At 42.9% G+C, this 22,461-nt stretch overlaps 1 protein-coding gene across 2 annotated transcripts in view; it reads left to right on the top strand.

The window, feature by feature from the left end:
• The window catches only part of KCMF1 (potassium channel modulatory factor 1), a 78,433-nt gene that overhangs the window by 40,592 nt on the left and 15,380 nt on the right, over nucleotides 1-22,461 (top strand). For both annotated transcript variants that reach the window (XM_045021966.1, XM_045021967.1), the window contains exons 3-4: nucleotides 8,391-8,530; nucleotides 20,829-20,930. In XM_045021966.1, the coding sequence (XP_044877901.1) occupies nucleotides 8,391-8,530; nucleotides 20,829-20,930 (242 nt within the window). The remainder of the gene's footprint in view (nucleotides 1-8,390; nucleotides 8,531-20,828; nucleotides 20,931-22,461) is intronic.

The raw sequence follows: 22,461 nt of genomic DNA, 5'->3' as shown, positions 1-22,461 counted from the left end.
GCCCAAGCTGATTCTCATAAGCCCATGGAGGCAGATAAGGTGTCTGGGTCAGCACAAAGCTCTGTACTACCTACAGGGCAAGTAGTATTTGACCACTTTTTGTCTTGAATGGAGCCAACCCAGGTAACTTTGTAGACTCAGTCACAGCCATCGAGATAGGACTCAAAACACCGAGACAAAGTTGAGGTGGTGTTGGCCAGAAATGGCCAGCTTTAAAGTAGAACCACTGCACATTCTGTAGGAAAAAGATAGTTCTGCTTTATATGCTCATCATTAGAGCTGTGCAAATCCACTGGTATCCGCTTTATATCCGTGGATCATTTCTGCGGTTACCAGTGTGGATACAATTTTTTTTCCCTGAGGAACCATGGTGTGGATCCTCCATCTGCCCTGGGTGGAGGACCTGGGGGGCAGGGACAGGGACTGGGGGTGGCTCGGGCCCCATGCTCATGGCAGGTGGAGGGTCTCCATGGCTCCCCACAACTGCCCGCCTGGCTATTATCGAGCCAATCACCTGCCCTGGGCTGGGGGCAAGGACACTGGGCGGGGAGGCTTGGGGGGCAGGGACACAGGCTGGGGGCTTCTTGGGCCCCCCGCCCAGGGCAGGTGGAGGGTCTGCCACGGCTCCCCACAGCTGCCAGCACTGCTCTCCCCGACCAGGCTCCGGGGGATGGGGGAGAGGTGTGTGCCTCGGAGTGTCAGTCCAGCCACTGGTGTAGAGCCCTCCACACAGATTGGTTGCGGATACACATTTGTATATCCAAGCAGGGCTCTACTCATCGTAGCCTGGAGGATGCCCAACCCAGTGCTTCTCAAAGTGAAGGAAGAAATGGTTGGGATGGAGAAAAGTAGCATAATGATGTATTGTGCTTGTTCGGGAAGAAATGGCTACGTCCATATCTGATAAGCCTAAAGTTGCTCAATGAAGCAGTTATGAGAGAGTTTTATTCTTTCCTTCATGGAGGGTAATCTCCAAATGAACTAGTTCAGCAATGTTATTTCTTTGGATTAAGTTAATGGTTCGGGCCAGTCTCACTACACCCCGAGAGTGTCAAGTTGACAACCCATTCAGCATCACAAGTGAACCTTCCAGTTTAGTTTAACTAGGTTAAACTAAGGTTTGAAGGTAGTTGAGGCTGCTGGACTAAATAAAGTGCCTATCATAACAAACCAAACTCTAATTGTTGGGATATGAGATTAATAAAGAGGGGTAAAGGCAGATCCTGAAAAAGTCAGAGCCAGAGTTGAAGTGCCACTGCATATAAATCTTGATGTGATTCTTCAGTCTGAGAACATTTTGGAGAAAATTCATGCCTAACCTTACCTCAAAAGACCAACTTAAAATGCACTCTGTGGATTTGGAGAAAAAGTGCAGGAACCCATTTTTATGGATTAAAGAATCTACTGCCCACATTCCCTGGAGTGGCATTTCATTATGTTTCAAGTCTATAGCCATTTTAGCACATGCCAGCAGCAGTGGTCTGAGTAGGGTAATACCTAGATTACATGGTTATGACTTGTATATTGTTCAGATGACTTTCAGACAGACAAGTTACACCCAAACAGAGCTTATGTAGTAGTAATACCTCATTTGGTGAGCATATAGTAGTAATACCTTGCTCTTATAGAGCACTTTTCATCCATAGATCTGAAAGCGCTTTACAAAGGAGAAAAGTACTATATCTATTTTACATATAGGGAAACTGAAGCTCAAAAATGAAGTGATATGACCAAGATCTCTCAACCGCCAGTGACAGAGCTGGAAATAAAACCTAATTCTACTGATTTCCCGTCCAGTGCTCTAGTCTTAGGCCCCACTGCCAAGTGAGACATTCACAAGATCATGCACAACTTCAAACTTTTGCCGGACAGGCCATACATATCATTAATGAAAAATGAAGACATGGATACAGTGCTCTTGGATGTCAGGGATTGCTCATACATAAGAGATTAATGTATTGCAGAATATGCACCTGATACCTTTATGGAGGAGCCCTATTGATCATCCAGAGTCTCCAGAGACTCAGGATGATATAGAAGCCCACATGAGAGGCATCAGAACTGAATAAGATGAACATAGTGAATCAGCACTAGTGTCTAAGTTTATAAGGTCTGGTTGTCCCTTTTACTGTTCAGAGGTCCCACAGGCAACCTGGAACTTCTTTTCAGTGAGAGGGGAACTCTCTGAAGTGGAATTCTAATCGCCTATGGCAATTGTATTGTAGTTCTTCAGTTCTTACAGGATGACATTGGTAAGGAAGCTTGATGGATGCCAAAGCCTTAAAATGCTGAGAGTGAGTCCAGCCATCTGTGTGCTGGCGCAGCATAGGGCAAGGACTTGAAACAGAAGGTGGAATCACATAGGTCTTGAAAAAAGACCAGAAAGATAGTTGAAAGAATCTCTTATTTCCTGAGAGGTCTCAGCAGAGAATAACACTAGACCTGTGTAAAGGAGGAGGCTGTGCATATCTGGTAGTCATTAGCTATTTTTTAGATTGTAGAAATTCTGCTTACCAGATCTTACAAGTTATATTTCCTCATTTTGGCATTCCAGAAGAGAGAATCGCTGACCATCAAGGGCTTGTCTATGCTTGAAATGCTTCAGCAGCACAGCTGTAGTGTTTCAGTGTAGACACTGTCTGTGCAAGGGAAGGGTTCTTCATCAATGTGGGTATTCCATCGACCTAGCTGCCAGCTCTTGAGGAGATGGAAGAATTCTTCCATCAGCTTAGCTCTATCTACACTGGGGTTTAGGTCACCTTAACTATGTTGCTCAGGAGTGTGAATTTTTCACACCCCTGAGGGACATAGCTAGGTTGACCTAACTTTTTCGCCACCATTTGCTAGCTCTGAATTCCAAGTTTTCAGGATGCATTGTGATTTCAAGCATGTTAATTCCACCCAGCCCCCTTCCCCATCTAAACCCAAAGGAATGGATTTGCGGAGGGAGAGGTATAAATTCTTAATAGAATTCTACAACAAGAAGCTCTCTCATTAACTGTGCTGAGCTGTAGGGTAACTGTCACATCAATCACCAGAGTAATCTCAGCTCGGATGCTTATGGAGCAACAGATCCAAACAATCCTGCCAACCTTCAAGACAAACATTTATGCTAAGTGTCTCTGCTTAAAGAATGTGATGCTTAGGCCATGTCTATATGTGCATCGCTGCAGCTGTACCGATACAGCTATGCCCATGCAGCGCGTCTAGTGAAGACACTCTATGCTGTTGGCATAATAAAACCACCTCCGGGAGCAGCAGAAGCTGTGTCAGCGGGAGAAAGTCTCCTGCCGACATAGCGCTGTGTACATTTGTTTTTTCACACCCTTGAGTGACATAAATTATGCCAACATAGGCTGTAGTGTAGACAAAGCCTTAGTAATACAAAACTCTAGTCTCAAGCTTCAGTAACTGGATTTCAGCCTGAAGCTTACCCAAGCTAAAACCAGAAGGACAGAAACTGATCAAACTGGATGAACAAAAATACTGAACGATACTGGCTGTTGCCAGGGGACATAACTGTACCCAGAGATCCTCCTACATGAATGAAGTTGATAGGTGATCAGTATAGAAGAAAGTGGCAACATCTTCAACTGGTTTCAAATCTAGTTGTTGGCATATGACTCTAGTAGTAGTGGTTACTTGTACCAGTGCTTTAGTAACAGGATTATCTCCTTTCAAGAACAGTCCTAAACAAGTTGAATAAGAGTCTGTTCCTTTTGGGATTTGCTTATTCATATTAATCAACTGGACAAGTCCTTCTCAAGCCACGAGATTAGATTTAGGTGTGTGGTGAATCTTTATTGCTAAATATTTTTCTTGCAGATAGTTCTCTCACACCCAAATATAGTGAGGAGTGAAGATATAAGGGCATGTATGTTTCTTTTTTAGGTCTGTAAGAGGAAACCAGACAGGAGGGCTGGGAAGGTTTAACCAAAAACTCTGCAGTGAAGTAGGAAGTGTGTCTTTAGGGATAACACTGCCTTATTCTAATAAAGCTCTTTAATATAAGTGTTAGAAGAAAGTTACTTTTTGATCCTTTGGGTCAAATGTCAGTGTAACAATCTGACAACCAACCTCATACTGTTATCTGTTCAGTGGCAAAATTTTAATTTACATGCGCGTTTCTTTGCAACGCTCAGAAAAATAACTAAGTAAAATAAAATGTAAATTTCCCCTATGTCCTGTGGGTCAGTCCAGATAAAGTATTATGTTGTCTTACGGTAGATGAAGGCAAGAAAATGTCACACTGTTTGTTGTTTTTTTTACATTCATCCATTATAGCAAGACTGGTTTTGTCTGAGCAATCCTAGGCTGTGTCTATATAGCAACTAGACACAGTTGGTCTGTGTTGGCCCATGCTAGCCAGCTCGGGTTCAGGGCTTGGGCTGTGGGGCTGTTTCACTGCAGCGTGGACTTCTGGCCTTGGGCTGGAGCCTGGGCTCTGGGACCCTCCCAAGGGAGGGCTGAGATGTAGGGGCTGCATTAGACAGGCTTGAAGATGAGGATCGGAAGCTTGGATTTGATGGCATTTGTGCTGAATCTCCTCTTTTATCTCCGTACTGTCCCCCTGTTTATGTCAGGACATGGGGTACTGTTGCTGAAGTTTTCACTCTGTGGACACAGCTATGGCATGTAGGGGAGATTTTTGATTTTTCCTAACCTAAGATAGGTCCAGATACCCAGGTCTGAGTTAGCTCAACTGAAAAGCTGGGAATTGTCACTCAGTTCCCTCCCTCTTGTTTTTAAATACTTTTCATGTTGACATTTGTTTTATAGATGGCAGCTGTAACAAGCAAGCATTTCTTATATACTTATTTTTTCACTTACATCTTGTTACTTGTGGGAGGAGTTTTGTATGGACTTCCCTTTTTTCTACTATGCTTTGTCCTTCTGATTAATTTACTGTTCATGTTTTTGTTTAATTATTTGTAGCAAGATCTGTGTACACAGTGTTACTATTTGGGAAGTTTCTGGAACTGGATTGATAAACTGGAAACAGCCGTTATCGTTGGGCTCTGACATAAAATTTGTTTGTGTGGGAGGGAGGAAAGGGAAGGGGTTCCCTGTCATTCAGTTGTTAGATATTTATCCACTGTCTGATTACTTCTAATTTGTGGTAGGTAATCCCAAACTAGCATGTAGGGGTTACAGTAGATGAAAAGCTGGATATGAGTCAACAGTGTGCCCTTGTTGCCAAGAAGGCTAACGGCATTTGGGGCTGTATAAGTAGGGGCATTGCCAGCAGATCGAGGGACATGATCATTCCCCTCTATTCGACATTGGTGAAGCCTCATCTGGAGTACTGTGTCCAGTTTTGGGTCTCACACTACAAGAAGGATGTGGAAAAATTGGTGAGAGTCCAGTGGAGGGCAACAAAAATGATTAGGGGGCTGGAGCACATGATTTATGAGGAGAGACTGAGGGAACTGGGATTATTTAGTCTGCAGAAGAGAAGAATGAGGGGGGATTTGATAGCTGTTTTCAACTACCTGAAAGGGGGTTCCAAAGAGGATGGATATAGACTGTTCTCACTGGTACCAGATGACAGCACAATGGTCTCAAGTTGCAGTGGAGGAGGTATAGGTTGGATATTAGGAAAAACTTTTTCACTAGGAGGGTGGTGAAACACTGGAATGGGTTACCTAGGGAGGTGGTGGAATCTCCATCCTTAGAGGTTTTTAAGGCCCAGCTTGACAAAGCCCTGGCTGGGATGATTTAGTTGGGGTTGGCCCTGCTTTGAGCAGGGGGTTGGGCTAGATGATCTCCTGAGATCTCTTCCAACCCTGATATTCTATGTTCAAAGTGCTTTCATTCCTAGCCTTTTCTTATTCCAAAAGGAAACTTTGTGGCCTTTTCTGCATCTCTGAATATTGAACAGATTACTTCTGTTTCTGGGCACCATAATCCCTGCTTTCAGCTCTCACAATGGATATGGTGAACTTAACCTTCAAAACGCCTACTTCCACATCTCAGAAAGGTTAAAGCATACGTACCTCAGGTTTGTGGAAGGCAGCAGCCGCTACCAGACAGAGGTACTAACTTTTGGGTTAGAACCAGCCATGTTCTTTGCTCTGATTGTCTCATCAGCATTATCAGGGCCTGCAGGTGGAGAGAGATCCTATGATAGTTCCCCTTGTTCTCCATTCTGACCTTCATAGGGGTCACCTTAGATTTCACCAGGCTCTAGCTTGGTTGCTATGAGACAGGTTCCAAGATCTCTTTTAGTCAATGAGTTTAGCCAGATGCAGGGTAGAAGTGAAGTTTTATTTGACACCTAGGCCTGATGGCAGTCTGCGTCTTTGTGACTCTTTCAGAGATGGTTGAATCTGGTGGACTAATCAAAGAGTCACAGTTTGGATTCATATATTCATAGACTCTAGCACTGGAAGGGACCTCGAGAGGTCATCGAGTGCAGTCCCCTGCCCTCATGGCAGGACCAAATACTGTCTAGACCATCCCTGGTAGACATTTATCTAACCTACTCTTAAATATCTCCAGAGATGGAGATTCCACAACCTCCCTAGGCAATTTATTCCAGTGTTTAACCACCCTGACAGTTAGGAACTTTTTCCTAATGTCCAACCTAAACCTCCCTTGCTGCAGTTTAAGCCCATTGCTTCCTGTTCTATCCTTAGAGGCTAAGATGAACAAGTTTTCTCTCTCCTCCTGATGACACCCTTTTAGATACCTGAAAACTGCTATCATGTCCCCTCTCAGTCTTCTCTTTTCCAAACCAAACAAACCCAATTCTTTCAGCCTTCCTTCGTAGGTCATGTTCTCAAGACCTTTAATCATTCTTGTTGCTCTTCTCTGGACCATCCTGTGATAGGATTTCCTCTCCAGCAAGGATAAGTCCCTGTAGTGTATGCTAGCAGTGAATGTTTTGAAAAGGATATATTTCTCTTAGCCTCCTACTTAGAGCCCTATGGGAACAGTGTCATGAATTAGAAAAAGACGTTTTGGCAAACAGTCTGACTCTTGTTCTGCAATATGTTGATTCCACAGAGCAACACTGACCCTCCGTCTTTACCTCTCCTTAGTAACTATCTGCAAATAAGACTTCATGAAGCAGTCAGGAATAGAAAGACCAGTAGAGGAGGCTCCTTTTTAATGCCATAGGTCTTGAAATATTGGGCTCTAGGGTATGCAAACACCCTATAACTGCTAATTATTGTTCAAAAATGGTTCAGTGGCTGTGGGGTTAGGTGTGTGATTCCTGCAGTGAAGCTCTGTGCGTGTGCTACTTTGGAGAACAAGAGTTCCTATTGATAACATCTTTTGAATTATTCTAAACCATTCTGTCTAGCCCCATATCCTGTCTGTATTGGCCTCTGTCAGAAAGTTTCAGAAGATGCAAGAAACACTGTATGTGCCCACAGGGAAGTTCCTTCGTAACCCCCATCATTTTGAGGTTGGCTTATGTCCTGGAGCATGAGGATTTATATTTTTTCCAAAACTTGTTCAGTTTTTCAATCCTTTATTATTTAGAACTGTATATTCTTTATCCATATAAATGTTCATTTTTTGACTATCAACAAGCCCAAGGAAGAAGAATGGTAGAAAAGAGTTGAATCTGCGTGCTCAGAAAAAATACCTCTTTTAAGCCTACAATTAAATAAGTTTTATTTGTTTTGTAGTCATCATAGTGAAGAAGGGGCGAGTTGATTATTTTTTATTTTTTTTTAGTAGAGGTGGTTAAATTTTCATGGCAGGTTTGCAAGAGTGCATATTAATGTAGCTGTTTGTTCAGGAGTCAAACTATATAAATTCTACAGGTGTAGGTGCTTGAAAAGGAAACTAGAACATAACAGCTTTCAAGTGTTACTTGCTTTGGTAAATAGACCAAGTGTAAGCTTTGTCTGGACTAGGCTTTTTCTCTCTACAATTTCCCATTGTTGCTAATGTTGGTTCATTCCCAACAGTGGTAGAAGGAGTACCATTGTAGACAACACACATTTAAATACTTTTTTGTGTAGATTTGCAGTGACCAAGGTAACCTCCTCGAGACCTGCCTACCCCAACATTTCTACTATAGTGAACTTGTAGCAGGGAAAATGATTTGGGGGTGGAGTTGGGGGGGACAAGTTCGGGTAGAAAGTGGCACATGAGGCACTTGCAGTTACTGGATGCTAATGTTTTATTGTATTTGGTAGCATGAAATTAGCATAATCCATTTATTTCTTTGAGTGTTTAATTTGTTGAACACTTTTGTAAATATCAATGTCTCCTTATGTTTTCAGACATATAACCAAGTGTGCCTGAGTTAAAATGTCACTTGACCAAAGGACTAGTTTAAGGGAGTTGACTGTACCATACATATTTTAACTCCAGTGTATCTAGTAATGCTTCTTCATGAGTGAAGTCTACCCACTGCTTTTCTTTTCCAGATTTGTACTATGGTGGAGAAGCTTTCTCTGTAGAGCAGCCACAGTCTTTTACTTGTCCTTATTGTGGAAAAATGGGTTATACGGAAACATCTCTTCAAGAACATGTTACTTCCGAGCATGCAGAAACATCAACAGAAGTGGTAAGGAGAATCAGTATTGCTTTAGAATTATGGTGAAAACATGAGAAATGAAAGCTCTGTTCTGTCTTTCGTTTTAGTTTGTGTATGTGTTCTAAAAATGGTGTGGGTGTGTATACATAGACACTTGAGAGATTAGAATGTTTGTCATATTTTAAAAACAATTGGAGTGAAGTGTTCTTGTAAGTGATTTTACTAAGCTACATATATGCAACATGATCAAGTCACCATTGCTGTTGGAGCCTTAACTGTTGCATTACCTGACTTTTTTTATTTTAACCAGCCAGCTTTAATGTTGTATTAACATAGTTTTTTGTGTTTAATTTCTACATAGCTTATTTCTTTCTAAATATGAAAGGGGCAGAGAAAAAGTCTTTTAAAAATAATGTTAATATTTGTATTATTTTAGCTAAAGTTCTAAAGTTAAGGAGAATTGGATAATTGAGCAGTGAGCAACCTTTGCTGATGTTGTATTGGTTGGATACGGTTTTCTATCAGGCTTACATTATGCCACCTGTATCTTCACAATAGAAAAGATGAACTTAACTCTTTTAAAATGAAAGCTTAGAAATTGCTGAATATTGTACAAGGCAGAAAAACTCAGGAGAGAGCCTAATATCATGGAATTTACTTTTTGTGCCCAGAATTCTCATTCCTAATGTTGACTGTCTTTTTTGGGGAGGGGGAGTGCAGGGGGTGTTCTTGATGCATATTATGGGACATTTAGAACCTGCTGCATGCTAATTGTCCCAACAGCACTTCTCTCAGCCCAGCCACCAAATCAGCACGCTGTCCATATTCTGTAGACTGGAGTAACTGTGTGGTTTTTATTCTGTGGAATTGGGAGGTGAGCAAGGGTTTGCACATGACTTGTAACTGCCTATTTTAAACTACTTTTTCTCTTTTCAATGAATCTGGCATTGTTTGTAGATATACCATATATACTCGTTCATAAGCCGAATTTTTTTAGTAAAAAAGGGAAGCACCAGAGAAGGGGGTTGGCTTATGAACAGGTATAGAGAGGGAGAGGTGGGACACAGCTCCTCCCCCCAACAGAGGGAGCAAGGAGAGGCTGCACAGCCAGCAGAGCCAGAAGGGAAGAGGTAGGGCCAGAGTCTCTCCGCTTCTGGCCACGCTGCTCTCCCCCCAGCCTCCGAAGCAGCTGCAGCTCCAGGGCTGGCAGGCTGCAGCTGTGCCACTCAGCCCCGACCCCCAAAGCAGGCTGTGGCCGAGCTGCCCGGCCCGCCGGAGCATGCTGCAGCTGTGCAGCCCATCCCAGCCCGCTGGAACATACTGCAGCCGCACTGCCCAGCCTGTCGGAGCAGCTCCAGCCAGACCAGAGACATCCTCCCCTGGCCCTCCCCAGATAAGGTGGGAAGGGATGGGATGGGGACACTGTGGGGGTCCTGGGCTAGGGGTGGGGTCATGTGGGGGGTGGTCACAGTGGTTACTCCTCTGACCCCCAGCTTTTTCCCCCCCCCTCCCAAATTTCCCCACGAGTTGCTGTCCCGGCCTGTCAGGGTAAGCAGCCGGCGCACCGGGACACTTTGTTTACTTAGGTTTACCTCCGTGCCTGCAGACACTCGAGGTAAACAAACCATCTCGGCCCACCAGTGACTTATTCTGATGGCCTGGGATCCAAAGTTTGCTAACCCCTGAGAGTCGGCTTATGAATGGGTCATAAAAATTTTCCATTTTTACTTATCCAACTTGGGGGGGGTTGGCTTATAAACGAACCGGCTTAAGATGGAGTATATAAAAAGTTGTTCAGTTAATACATATTAAAAGTTATCAGATATGTTTTTCTGGCTGTTAAAATGGATAACACAATTCCATAGAGCCATGGAAGGGACCTCAGTAGGTCATCTAGTCCAATCCCTACACTCAAGGCAGGACTAAGTAATAACAAGACCATTCCTGACAGGTATTTATCTAACCTGTTCTTTTCCAGTGTCAAGTCAGTATGGCACATTTTGGATTTCTGACTCCAGAATCATCTAGGGCATCCTTTCTTTTCTGAAAGTCCAGGCATTACCAGAAAAAGGTTATACCACCTAATGACTGCTCTTATTAAAGTGCTTCATTCTTACAAAGATAGGGTTAATGGTAGCCCACTACACTGTTTAAAAAAAAAACACACAAAAACCTGCAGCAGAGTCTCAAAGCCCAGGTCACCTGACTCAGACTCGTGCTATGGGACTGAAAATAGCAGTGTAGATGTTTCTGTGCAAGCTGGAGCCCAGACTCTGAGACCCACCCTCAATGTTGGTTTTCAGAGCCAAGACTTCAGCCCAAGCGGGAACATCTACACTGCTAATTTTAGCCCTGTATGTGAGCCATGTGAGCTGAAGTCAGTTGACCTGGGCTCTGAGACTTACTGCTGAGGTTGCGTGGGGCTGGGTTTTTTTGTTTTTGTTTCTCCAGTGTAGATGTAGCCAGTGTGGCCTTCCCATCAAGGAAGGGTAGCTGGATCCTGCTGAGGAACTTTGGATTTGACTATCACTTGTTCAGTGGTCCATAAAATTAAAATGCTATGATATATTGGTCCTGTAAGGTGTGTTTTGCTTTTTCTCTATTATTGATGACTTGATTTCCTGGTGATTTCAATAGTAGTAATCCGTTCACAGCAGCTGGGGCTGGTCTGTACTGCAGAGTTAGGTCAGCTTAATTACATTGCTCAGGACTGTGAAGCCCTGGTGTATACACTGCTAGGTCAAGGGAAGAATTCTATGATCAACCTAGCTACCTCTCAGAGAGGTGGATTTACTACTAACTGCTGCAACTGGGCCAGTCTAGCATTTCTAGCGTAGGGCCTACCCTGTGGTATTCAACTCCGCGTTATACAATAGAGTTGTAAATGTTAACCATCTCTGAAACTTTTTCTGAACATGGGAAATACCCCTCTTTACTATGTCTAGGAAGGCTTGGATCAGTTCAAGAACAGTTTGCAATCTGTCTTTGATGCCTTAAATGCTTTGTTCTTGACCTTTATTGTGATGGCCTGACACTAATGACTATACACCTCAGCTATTTAGGAACTGTTGCGCTCTAGATTACTTTTGTCTTAGAAAAGTCCACATCTCTTCACTACCTGATTTAAACAAAAATGCCTACTAGAAATGCCTGCACAGTTCTTAAGCTATTCTAGATTAAGTTCTCTCCAGCTTCATGTATGGATGCTTTTTATGCTTCAGGAGTATGTGGGACATTGAGTGAATTTATATGTTGCTCAGTTTTATCTTTGTTTGCTGTTGGTTGATATAAAAATATGAAAGCTTGAAACAGATTACATCAGACCTAATGTATGATAGAGAAATGACTCTCATCATTTTAGATTTCCTCCTCTCTTCTGACTCCTTTATTTTATTTTATTTTATTTTATTTTTTCACATTTCAAAGAAGAATGTAACACATTTGACCTTTGGCGGATTTGAGAGTTAGAATGAGGGTGTTGATTCTGTTTAGACCTAGACACTGGAATCAAGTGCAGGTGCACATCACTTTCTTCTTCCTGCCCCCCCTCTTTTAGGTAATTTCAGGTTTAGCTTTAATTGATACATTTAAATAAAGTGATTGCAATAAAACCCCTAAATTTGGATGCGTTTTTGTCATTGGTGTGGGGATGTAATTCTGATTCATGCCACTTGATGTCAGTGAAACTTTGCAGATACAGACTATTGTGTGATTCTGAGTTTCTCCAATTGGCACATTTTGGTCTGCAGCTATGTTTAAAAATGTCTTTTTTCATTGGCACTTGAGGCCAAAGTTTGTAATATTGAGCACCTGCCTCTCTGATTTTAGTGGGAGTTGTGGTTCTCCACCTGTCTGAAAAGGGAACCCTTGTTCTTTATTTGCAGATCAGTCTCCAGTATTTTTATATCCATATCTTTGTTCTTAGCTTGTGGTGATGAAGGATATGTTCATCCATAGAACTTTATTCATAGCACCGGTGCACATTTGCATGATGTGTTAGTAAAGAGCTGAATTTAGCATTGGTTATAAAGTCTCTTCATTGTAGGTACTTATAAAACTGTTTATTTCAATATTGTAGTGTTGCTGCAGTTGAGCAAAGAATATAAGCACATGACTGAGGAGAAAGACATTTAGGTTTATAATGGCTTTATGAGCCCATGTTTTGAAACAATTATCCTTGCTTAGATACTGACATTAAGCAAGTACTTACAGTAGCAGTGGTAATCAAAATATGCTTGTGTGTATATATAAAAGCTTTCTGACTTTCAGCCAGATTTGCAGGGCTAATTGGATTGTTTTTACCTGTATCTGGTCATTCTTCTTTTGGGCAGTAGGTTAAAGAAATCAGTTCAACAGAATAAATCTGATCCTGTTCAAACATTGCCATGTTAACGTGTATGACTGGATAGAATTGAAGTTTTTGCCTTTCCTTAGATGTAGTGATTGCATAGTTGGAAGCTTCCAGTTCAGAAGGGCAACATCGCCCCCAGTTTCCTTGGACATTTGTAGTATTGTAATAATTGGTGGCATTACCCCTTGATATTTAAACTTGGTAGTGAGGCTGGCTGGAAAACAAGAGTTCTGTTTCATGAAAAATGTTCAGCGTTTCAGAATTTGTTTTCATTCCAATGTGGAACAAAACCAACATCTTTCCAGTTGTTTCCTCCATCTCTCCCCAACCCCCTCCAAAAAAAACCAAACAAAAAAACATGACCCACCTGCCCCAGCTGGAATAGCCAATAGTCAGAGTGCTCACCAGGGATGTGAGAGACCTAGGTTCAAGTCCCCTTCTCTGCCTGATTCAGACCAGGGACATGAACCTGGATCTCCCACATCCCAGGTGAGCGCCCAAAGCACCAGGCTATTAGCTATTCTGGGCTCTCTCACCAAAAATTCCATCCTGGATCTTCCCAACAAGACCTTTGTCAAAGCTGATGCATTTTGATGAATCAGCATGTTCTGAGCCCTTCCCCCCCACCCAAATTATTGAAAAATTCTTGACCTGCTCTGGTTATTATGTGCTCATTATACTTGAAAAATATATGGTAGTATCTTTGTTATATATTTTCAAAATTTAGACTGCACAGCTTCCTCAAAATACGGAACAGATTTCATACCTGTGGTACAAAGTTTTGGTGAGAAGTTAAATCTATTAGTGGTTGCCAATTTTAATTTCTCAATAGATGAAGACAATCGAAGGGCAGTGGTCAGGAATTGAATGGCTAGTGCATATACTAAAGGGCAATCTTGTTTGGACCCTCTTGCCAAGTTCAAAGGACTCTGGTACATTAACCATTATTGTTGCTGTTAGATTTTCATAAAATAGACTGTTCCATGTGTAGAGACAAGTTTTGACAGGAGCTCAAGGGTTGCACATAACCTGATTTATTAGGTTGTTCATGGTGTGAAACCTATCCCTTGGTAGATAAGCTCTCACTGTGACTGAATCTAGGGTGGCCCCTATGAAGTCTGTTGTCTGCATCAGAGTGAGGACAGACTTTTCCAAGTTCACTCTTATTCCTAGGGAAGAAAGTAGTTGAAGCATTGCTGAGGTCAGCTTGTAGGCTTCCAGATGTGTCGTGGCAAAAAGAAGCCAGTCATCAAGGTAGGGGAAAACAGTGAAGCCGTTCCATCTGAAATGAGCTGCTGCTACCAGAAAGACTTTGGTAAAGGCTCTGGGTACAGTAGCGAGGCTAAGTGGGTGCACCTTGCATTGAAAGTGGGTGGGGCCCATCACAGAGCTGAGAAAATGTCCTTCATCTAAAAATCAAAAAAGAGTCCTACAAAAAGTAGAAACTAGGTCAAATTACAATGTATGACTATAAACAAACAATACAAGTATGTAGGGACAAAATTAGAAAGGCTAAGGCACAAAAGGAGATCAAACTAGCTAGAGACATAAAGGGTAACAAGTAAACATTCTCTGAATCATAGAATATCAGGGTTGGAAGGGACCTCAGGAGGTCATCTAGTCCAACCCCTTGCTCAAAGCAGGACCAATTCCCAACTAAATTATCCCAGTCAGGGCTTTGTCAAGCCTGACCTTAAAAACCTCTAAGGAAGGAGATTCCACCACCTCCCCTAGGTAACCCATTCCAGTGCTTCACCACTCTCGGAGTGAAAAAGTTTTTCCTAATATCCAACCTAAACCTCCCGCACTGCAACTTGAGACCATTACTCCTTGTTCTGTCATCAGGTACCACTGAGAACAGTCTAGATCCATCCTCTTTGGAACCCCCTTCAGGTAGTTGAAAGCAGCTATCAAATCCCCCCTCATTCTTCTCTTCTGCAGACTAAACAATCCCCAGTTACCTCAGCCTCTCCTCATAAGTCATGTGCTCCAGCCCCCAATCATTTTTATTGCCCTCCGCTGGACTCTTTCCAATTTTTCCACACCCTTCTTATACTGTGGGACCCAAAACTGGACACAGTACTCCAGATGAGGCCTCACCAATGTCGAATAGAGGGGAATGATCACATCCCTCGATCTGCTGGCAATGCCCCTACTTATACAGCCCCAAATGCCGTTAGCCTTCTTGGCCACAAGGGCACACTGTTGACTCGTATCCAGCTTCTCATCCACTGTAGGTCCTTTTCTGCAGAACTGCTGCCTAGCCATTCGGTCCCTAGTCTGTAACAGTAAATGGGATTCTTCCGTCCTAAGTGCAGGACTCTGCACTTTTCCTTGTTGAACCTCATCAGGTTTCTTTTGACCCAGTCCTCTAATTTATCTAGGTCCCTCTGTATCCTATCCCTACCCTCCAGCGTATCTACTACTCCTCCCAGTTTAGTGTCATCTGCAAACTTGCTGAGAGTGCAGTCCACGCCATCCTCCAGATCATTAATGAAGATATTGAACAAAACTGGCCCCAGGACCAACCCTTGGGGCACTCCACTTGAAACCGGCTGCCAACTAGACATGGAGCCGTTGATCACTACCCGTTGAGCCCGACGATCTATCCAGCTTTCTATCCACCTTATAGTCTAATCATCCAGCCCATACTTCTTTAACTTGCTGGCAAGAATACTGTGGGAGACCGTATCAAAAGCTTGCTGAAGTCAAGGAATAACACGTCCACTGCTTTCCCCTCATCCACAGAGCCAGTTATCTAGTCATAAAAGGCAATTAGGTTAGTCAGGCATGGCTTGCCCGTGGTGAATCCATGCTGACTGTTCCTGATCACTTTTCTCTCCTCTAAGTGCTTCAGAATTTATTCCTTGAGGACCTGCTCCATGATTTTTCCAGGGACTGAGGTGAGGCTGACTGACCTGTAGTTCCCCGGATCCTCCTCCTTCCCTTTTTTAAAGATGGGCACTACAGAAGCCTTTTTCCAGTCATCCAAGACCTCCCCCATTCGCCATGAGTTTTCAAAGATAATGGCCAGTGGCTCTGCAATCACATCCGCCAACTCCTTTAGCACCCTCGGATGCAGCGCATCTGGCCCCATGGACTTGTGCTCGTCCAGTTTTTCTAAATAGTCCCAACCACTTCTTTCTCCACGGAGGGCTGGTCACCTTCTCCCCATACTGTGCTGCCCAGTGCAGCAGTCTGGGAGCTGACCTTGTCTGTGAAGAGAGAGGCAAAAAAATCATTGTGTACATTAGCTTTTTCCACATCCTCTGTCACAAGGTTGCCTCCCTCGTTCAGTAAGGGGCTAACATACCTGAAGAAACCCTTCTTTTACTCTTAACATCTCTTGCTAGCTGCAACTCCAAGTGTGATTTGGCCTTCCTGATTTCACTCCTGCATGCCTGAGCTATATTTTTATACTCCTCCTTTGTCATTTGTCCAACCTTCCACTTCTTTTAATCAGCAAGGATTTCACTGTTAAGCCAAGCTGCTCGCCTGCCATATTTACTATTCTTCCTACACATCGGGATGGTTTTTTCCTGCAACCTCTATGAATACATTAGAAGCAAGAGGAAGACCAAGCACAGGGTAGGCCCATTACTCAATGAGGGGGGAAAGACAATAACAGAAAATGTGGAAATGGCAGAGGTAGTTATTGACTTCTTTGTTTCGGTTTTCACCAAGAAGGTTGGTGCTGATTGGACATCTAACATAGTGAATCCCAGTGAAAATGAGGTAGGATCAGAGGCTAAAATAGGGAAAGAACAATTTAAAAATTACTTGAACAAGTTAGATGTCTTCAGGTCACCAGTGCTGGATGAAATGCATCCTAGAATACTCAAGGAGCTGACTGAGGAGATATCTGAGACATTAGCAATTATCTTTGAAAAGTCATGGAAGACTGGAGAGATTCCAGAAGACTGGAAAAGGGCAAATATAGTGTCAATCTATAAAAAGAGAAATAAGGACAACCCAGGGAATTACAGACCAGTCAGCTTAACTTCTGAACCCGGAAAGATAATGGAGCAAATAATTAAGCCATCAATTTGCAAACACCTAGAAGATAATAAGGTGATAAGTAACAGTCAGCATGGATTTGTCAAGAACAAATTATGTCAAACCAACCCGATAGCTCTCTTTGACAGGGTAACAAGCCTTGTGGATGGGGGGAAGTGGTAGACATGGTATATCTTGACTTTAGGAAATCTTTTGATAGTGTCTCACATGACCTTCTCATAAACAAACTAGGGAAATGCAACCTAGTTACTGTAAGATGGGTGCAAAACTGGTTGGAAAAACGTTCCCAGAGAGTAGTTATCAGTGGTTCACAGTCATGTTGGAAGGGCATAATGAGTGGGGTCCCATAGGGATCAGTTCTGGGTCTGGTTCTGTTCAACATCTTCATCAGAGATTTTGGGGTTGCAAGTGCTTTGGAGGATACGATTAAAGTCAAAATATCTGGACAAACTGGAGAAATGGTCTGAAGTAAATAAGATGAAATTCAATAAGGACAGATGCAAAGTACTCCTCCACTTAGGAAGGAACAATCAGTTGCACACATACAAAACGAGCAATGACTGCCTAGGAAGGAGTACTGCAGAAAGGGATCTGGGGGTCATAGTGGATCACAAGTTAAGTACGAGTCAACAGTGTAACACTGTTGCGCAAAAAAAAAAAAGTGAACATCATTCTGGGATGTATTAGCAGGAGTGTTGTAAGCAAGACACGAGAAGTAATTCTTCTGCTCTACTCCATGCTGATTAGGCCTCAACTGGAGTATTGTGTCCAGTTCTCGGTGCTACATTTCAGGAAAGATGTGGACAAATTGGAGAAAGTCCAGAGAAAAGCAACAAAAATGATTAAAGGTCTAGAAAACATGATCTATGAGGGAAGATTGAAAAAATTGGGTTTGTTTAGTCTGGAAAAGAGAAGACTGAGGGGACGTAACAGTTTTCAAATACATAAAAGGTTGTTACAAGGAGGAGGGAGAAGAATTGTTGTTCTTAATCTCTGAGGATAGGACAAGAAGCAATGGCTTAATTTGCAGCAAGGTGGGGGTTAGGTTGGACATTAAGAAACTTCCTAATTGTCAGGGTGATTAAGCACTGGAATAAATTGCCTAGGGAAGTTGTGGAATCTACATCATTGGAGATTTTTAAGAGCAGGTTAGACAAACACATGTCAGGGATGCTTTAGTTAATACTTAGTCCTGCCATGAGTGCAGGGGACTGGACTAGATGACCTCTCGAGGTCCCTTCCAGTCCTATGTTTCATATTGAGAGCTATAAACCATGTGTCTTTCTCCAGGGATGGGATTACTGAAGTGTGACCATGCAAAAGTTCATCTTGCAAATAAAGTGGTTGAGATTGTGGAGATCAAGGATAGGTCTCTAACTTCCCATCTTCTTGAGGACTAGGAAGTATGTAGAGTAAAAACTTTTCCCTTGGTGTTGAAGATGTACACCTCCATTGAGCCTTGCTAGAAGAGTTCCAGGGTCTTCCTGTTATCCTGCCCCCACCTTCATTACTTGTAAAAATAGTAGGTCTCCATGATGCAACATAACTACAGTCAAGCTACTCGGGCAGCTTCATGCTGTTTTTATTGAAGCAGTTTTCTATTTTCCAAAGTAGTTTTTTATTTACCCCTCCGCCCTCCAGCCTACCTCTTCTTCTTTTTTTTTTTCCCCACCATTAATTGTGCTTTCCTGAGCACAGCCACTTATGCAACAGCATGAAGGTGAGCAATCCAGTCTGGACGTAAGCTGGTTGATATATATGTAGCCCAAAAGAAATGCTCTAATTTAAAGCCCTGGAAACAGTCAACTTAAATTTACTGTTTTTAAATTGTTTTTTAGAATCCCTGTACTAGGAGCAAACTTATCTGGTCTATTTTTAATTCTTTATTTTGCTCTTAACTGTATGCATTCAGCAGGTAAAACACATGAGACTGACGATTTAAGTTGACCTGCAAAGGCAAAAAAGAGGACTTGTGCCAGTTGTATGTACGAGGCCTGTATCTTGGTTTTTGTTTCTCATGATTTCCATTAGAAACTCAGGTCTGCCTTAGAACGTTTTGAGTCTCTCTACACTTGACTACTTTTTACCTAAAATTTCCTGCTGTTGCTAACATCATTGCTGCACCACCCTTGATAGCAATGGTGGGAGCTCTCATGTAGACAAGACATGGTATGCAACCTTGGGTTTTCCCACCCAACCAATCACAGTAAAATACTAGTGTCTGGTACATGCTAATATTTCCACTGTTGCTGCAATGGTGGGAAAAAAATTGAGATGTGAGGAGTTTGAAGATCCTTGGACTCTCTAAATGTTGTTTTGGGAGGCAGCCTGTTCAGATGCTATCGGACAGTGATATGTTACAAATATTCCCTTTTTGGAGTAGTTTTCTTCTCACTCTTCCTATAGAATGAATGGGAGAGAGTGCCTCTGGCTTTCAAGAGCAAAGAATGAACAAGATGATGTCGCCATGTTTGGTGCACGTGAGCTGTTAGCAACATGTGTAAACAAACCCTCTCTATCTGCATAGAAATTAGCATGTGAAAAATTGTAATACCAGAGAGTTACAAATCTGATTTGAAAATAAATTTCATGTTGGGTTTCTAGGGTGTTACTAAAAACATAACTTAAGGCTAGTCCAGGGGTCTCAAACACGCAGCGGCCCACAGGGCTATTTCCTGCGGCCCGCCTCCCCCGCCTACCTCTAGGCTGGGGTGGGCAAACTACAGCCGCAGGATTGTCCCCCTTGAGCCTCGCACCGCTCCCTGAAGCGGCTGGAATCACATCCCTGTGGCCGGGGAGGGGGGAAGAAGCAGAGGGCTCCGTCTGTGTGTTGCCCTGGCTTCTAGGCACCCCCCCCCCCCCCCATTGGCCGGGAAATGGGAGCTTCAGGGGAGGTACCTGGAGGCGCGGCAAGCAGTGTGCAGAGCCCTGTGTCCCCCTCCCCCAGGGGCTGCAGAGACATGGTTCCAGCTACTTCCCGGAGCGGGCCGGGGCCAGCAGCCTGCCGTGGCCCCGGTGTACGCCGCTGCCAGCCCGAAGCCCTCCACCCCTCAACCCCGTGCCCTAAGCCCCCTGCTGCATCCCCCACCCATTCTGCACCTCAACACCCTCCTGCACCCCAACCCCCTGCCCTGAGCCCCCTGCCTGCACCTCAACCCCCTGCCTGCACCTCAACTCCCTGTCCTGAGCCCCCGCCACATCCCTCATCCACCCTCTGGGGGCAGGGAGGGGGCGGAGTTGGGGTGGGGACTTCAGGGAAGGGATTGCAATGGGGGCAGAGAAGGGGTGGGAAGAGGCAGGGCCTCATGGAAGGGGTGGAGTGGGGGTAGGGCCAGGGGCAGCAAGGGTGTGTGCGTGTGTGATGCTGCCCTTGGGCCAATGAACTAGCCCTCATGGTCATTTGAGTTTGAGACCCCTGGGCTAGTCCATGCTGGCAACACTAAAGTGCTGCCGCAGCAGCGCTTTAACATGTCTTGAGTAGTCACGGCAGAGCGCCCCCAGCACTCTTTTTTTAAACTACCTCCACGAGGGGCGTAGCTCCCAGCGTCGGTGCACTGTTCACACTGGCGCTTTACAGCACTGAAACTTTCACACCCTTGAGTGAGAAAGTTGCAGCGCTGTAAAGTGCCAGTGTAGACAAGCCCTAAGAGGGGAACGAACACACACACATACACACACACACACACACACACACACACACACACACACACACACATACACACACACATACACACACACACACACACACACACACACATATAAATAAAAACTGGTTAAGCTAATAGTGCTTGTTGAACACACTTTAACTACTTTTTACTTGTGGCTACATATATGCAGCATTAGAATTTGATTATTAAAGCATAATAGTTTCTTATTGTTAAGAGATCAGCCCAGAATGATGAACGCATGTTGCTGTTTTGTGAAGTTGTTAAACTTGTTTTTCTGACTTTGTCATTTCAGATTTGTCCAATATGTGCAGCGTTACCTGGAGGGGATCCTAATCATGTCACAGATGACTTTGCAGCACATCTTACACTGGAACACCGAGCTCCTAGAGATTTAATATCCTTTCTCAAGTCAAGTAAAAAGGCAGGATTGTATGACATACATTAACTACTTGTTTTGATTTTACAAGCAGGTTGTGACATTTTAATTCCGTTAGCCTCTCAGAACTGCCACTTAGCTTAGTTGTTGGAAAACCAGGATATGAAAGAGCTACTGTAGAATTAAATGTACTACTACTAAAAAATCTAAGTTGCTAGTGTTTTTGAAAACCAACAAATAGATGCAAATAAAATTGCCTGCTGACAGTATCTATCTAAAGCAGTGGTTTTCAACCTTTTTTGCAGAGCCCTAAAAATTTCAAATGGAGGTGCAGACTCCTTTGGAAATCTTTGACATAGTCTGCGGACCCCCAGGGGTCAGCGGACCCCATGTTGAAAACCACTGGTCCAAAGCAGTAATATAAATGCACCAGTACATTGCAGATAACTACACACCAAACATGATGAATCAGTTTATGCCATAAACAATTTTTTGAGGGTTTGAGAGATGGTTGTGGGTTGATTTTGAGGAATGACTTTTAAAACATTTTACTTCAGCTATATATTGTCATTTTTAATGGGATACTTTCATGCTTTTTGATGGCGTTTTTATGATAATTAGAGACGTTAACAGGAGATTTCTTGTAACTTTGGGCTGATTTTTCATTAACTTGGGTATAGATTGTAGGGATTTATCCTGTTTTTCTGCTGACTGAAGAGCTAAAACGTACTTCTCTGTAGAAACATATTTCTGTTTATTTTCTTTTGCGTCAATTAATGTGATAATTTTGTTCTAATTTAATTTTTTTGCTGGGCAACTTCCTACAGCATATTGAGAGTTCATTATAATTACTCTATACAGTGAAACACACATAGAATAGTTGCTGATAATAGGATTAAAGCATTTATAATTATCATAAAATGTTTCTATATCTCTAAAAGAAATTTAATAATGTTTTAATTGGAAGAGTGAATTTATGTCACTTATCCATTTTTTCAGGTTAGGTATTCTTTTAAAAAACATCAAAAGTTTCTCATTCTGGGGAAAAGTAGATAGTGTTTGAGGTAATAGTTGCAATTCTGTTGTGATTTTATTTGATTGCCTATAGTGTTAGCATTTAAATAATCCCAATTACACATTGACGTTAACTTCTTATTGTGGTGAATGAGGTGTTGAATTAGAATATACACCTTTGGTATTCTTGCCCTCCACCCAGACCCCTCCCCCCAAGCTGTTTTAAAGAGTATTTGAGGCTGCCTCACATATTGATGAACCTGTTTGCTAATTTTCAATAAAAGAATATTTATTACCAGCAGTGAAGAAAAGCCAGAAAAATCAGTGCTTGCTTTTAAGATACTAAGTTAAGGTTGCAGTGCTAACCGTTACAAAATGAATATTTTGGTTTCTAAACTAGGCATAGTCCATATCTAATATGGAAGGTGTTAAACATTAAGAAAATTAAAGATGGAAGCTCACACTGCCTTATGATACACTTACAAACACACGAGCTTGGGGAGCATTATGCAGGCTTACTGGAGCCATTGGGTTC

The sequence above is a fragment of the Mauremys mutica genome, chromosome 6 (assembly GCF_020497125.1).
Source record: "Mauremys mutica isolate MM-2020 ecotype Southern chromosome 6, ASM2049712v1, whole genome shotgun sequence".
In the NCBI taxonomy this organism is placed as follows: domain Eukaryota; kingdom Metazoa; phylum Chordata; order Testudines; family Geoemydidae; genus Mauremys; species Mauremys mutica.
Note: the sequence above shows the minus strand (reverse complement) of the source record. Positions and strands in the feature narration are given on the sequence as shown.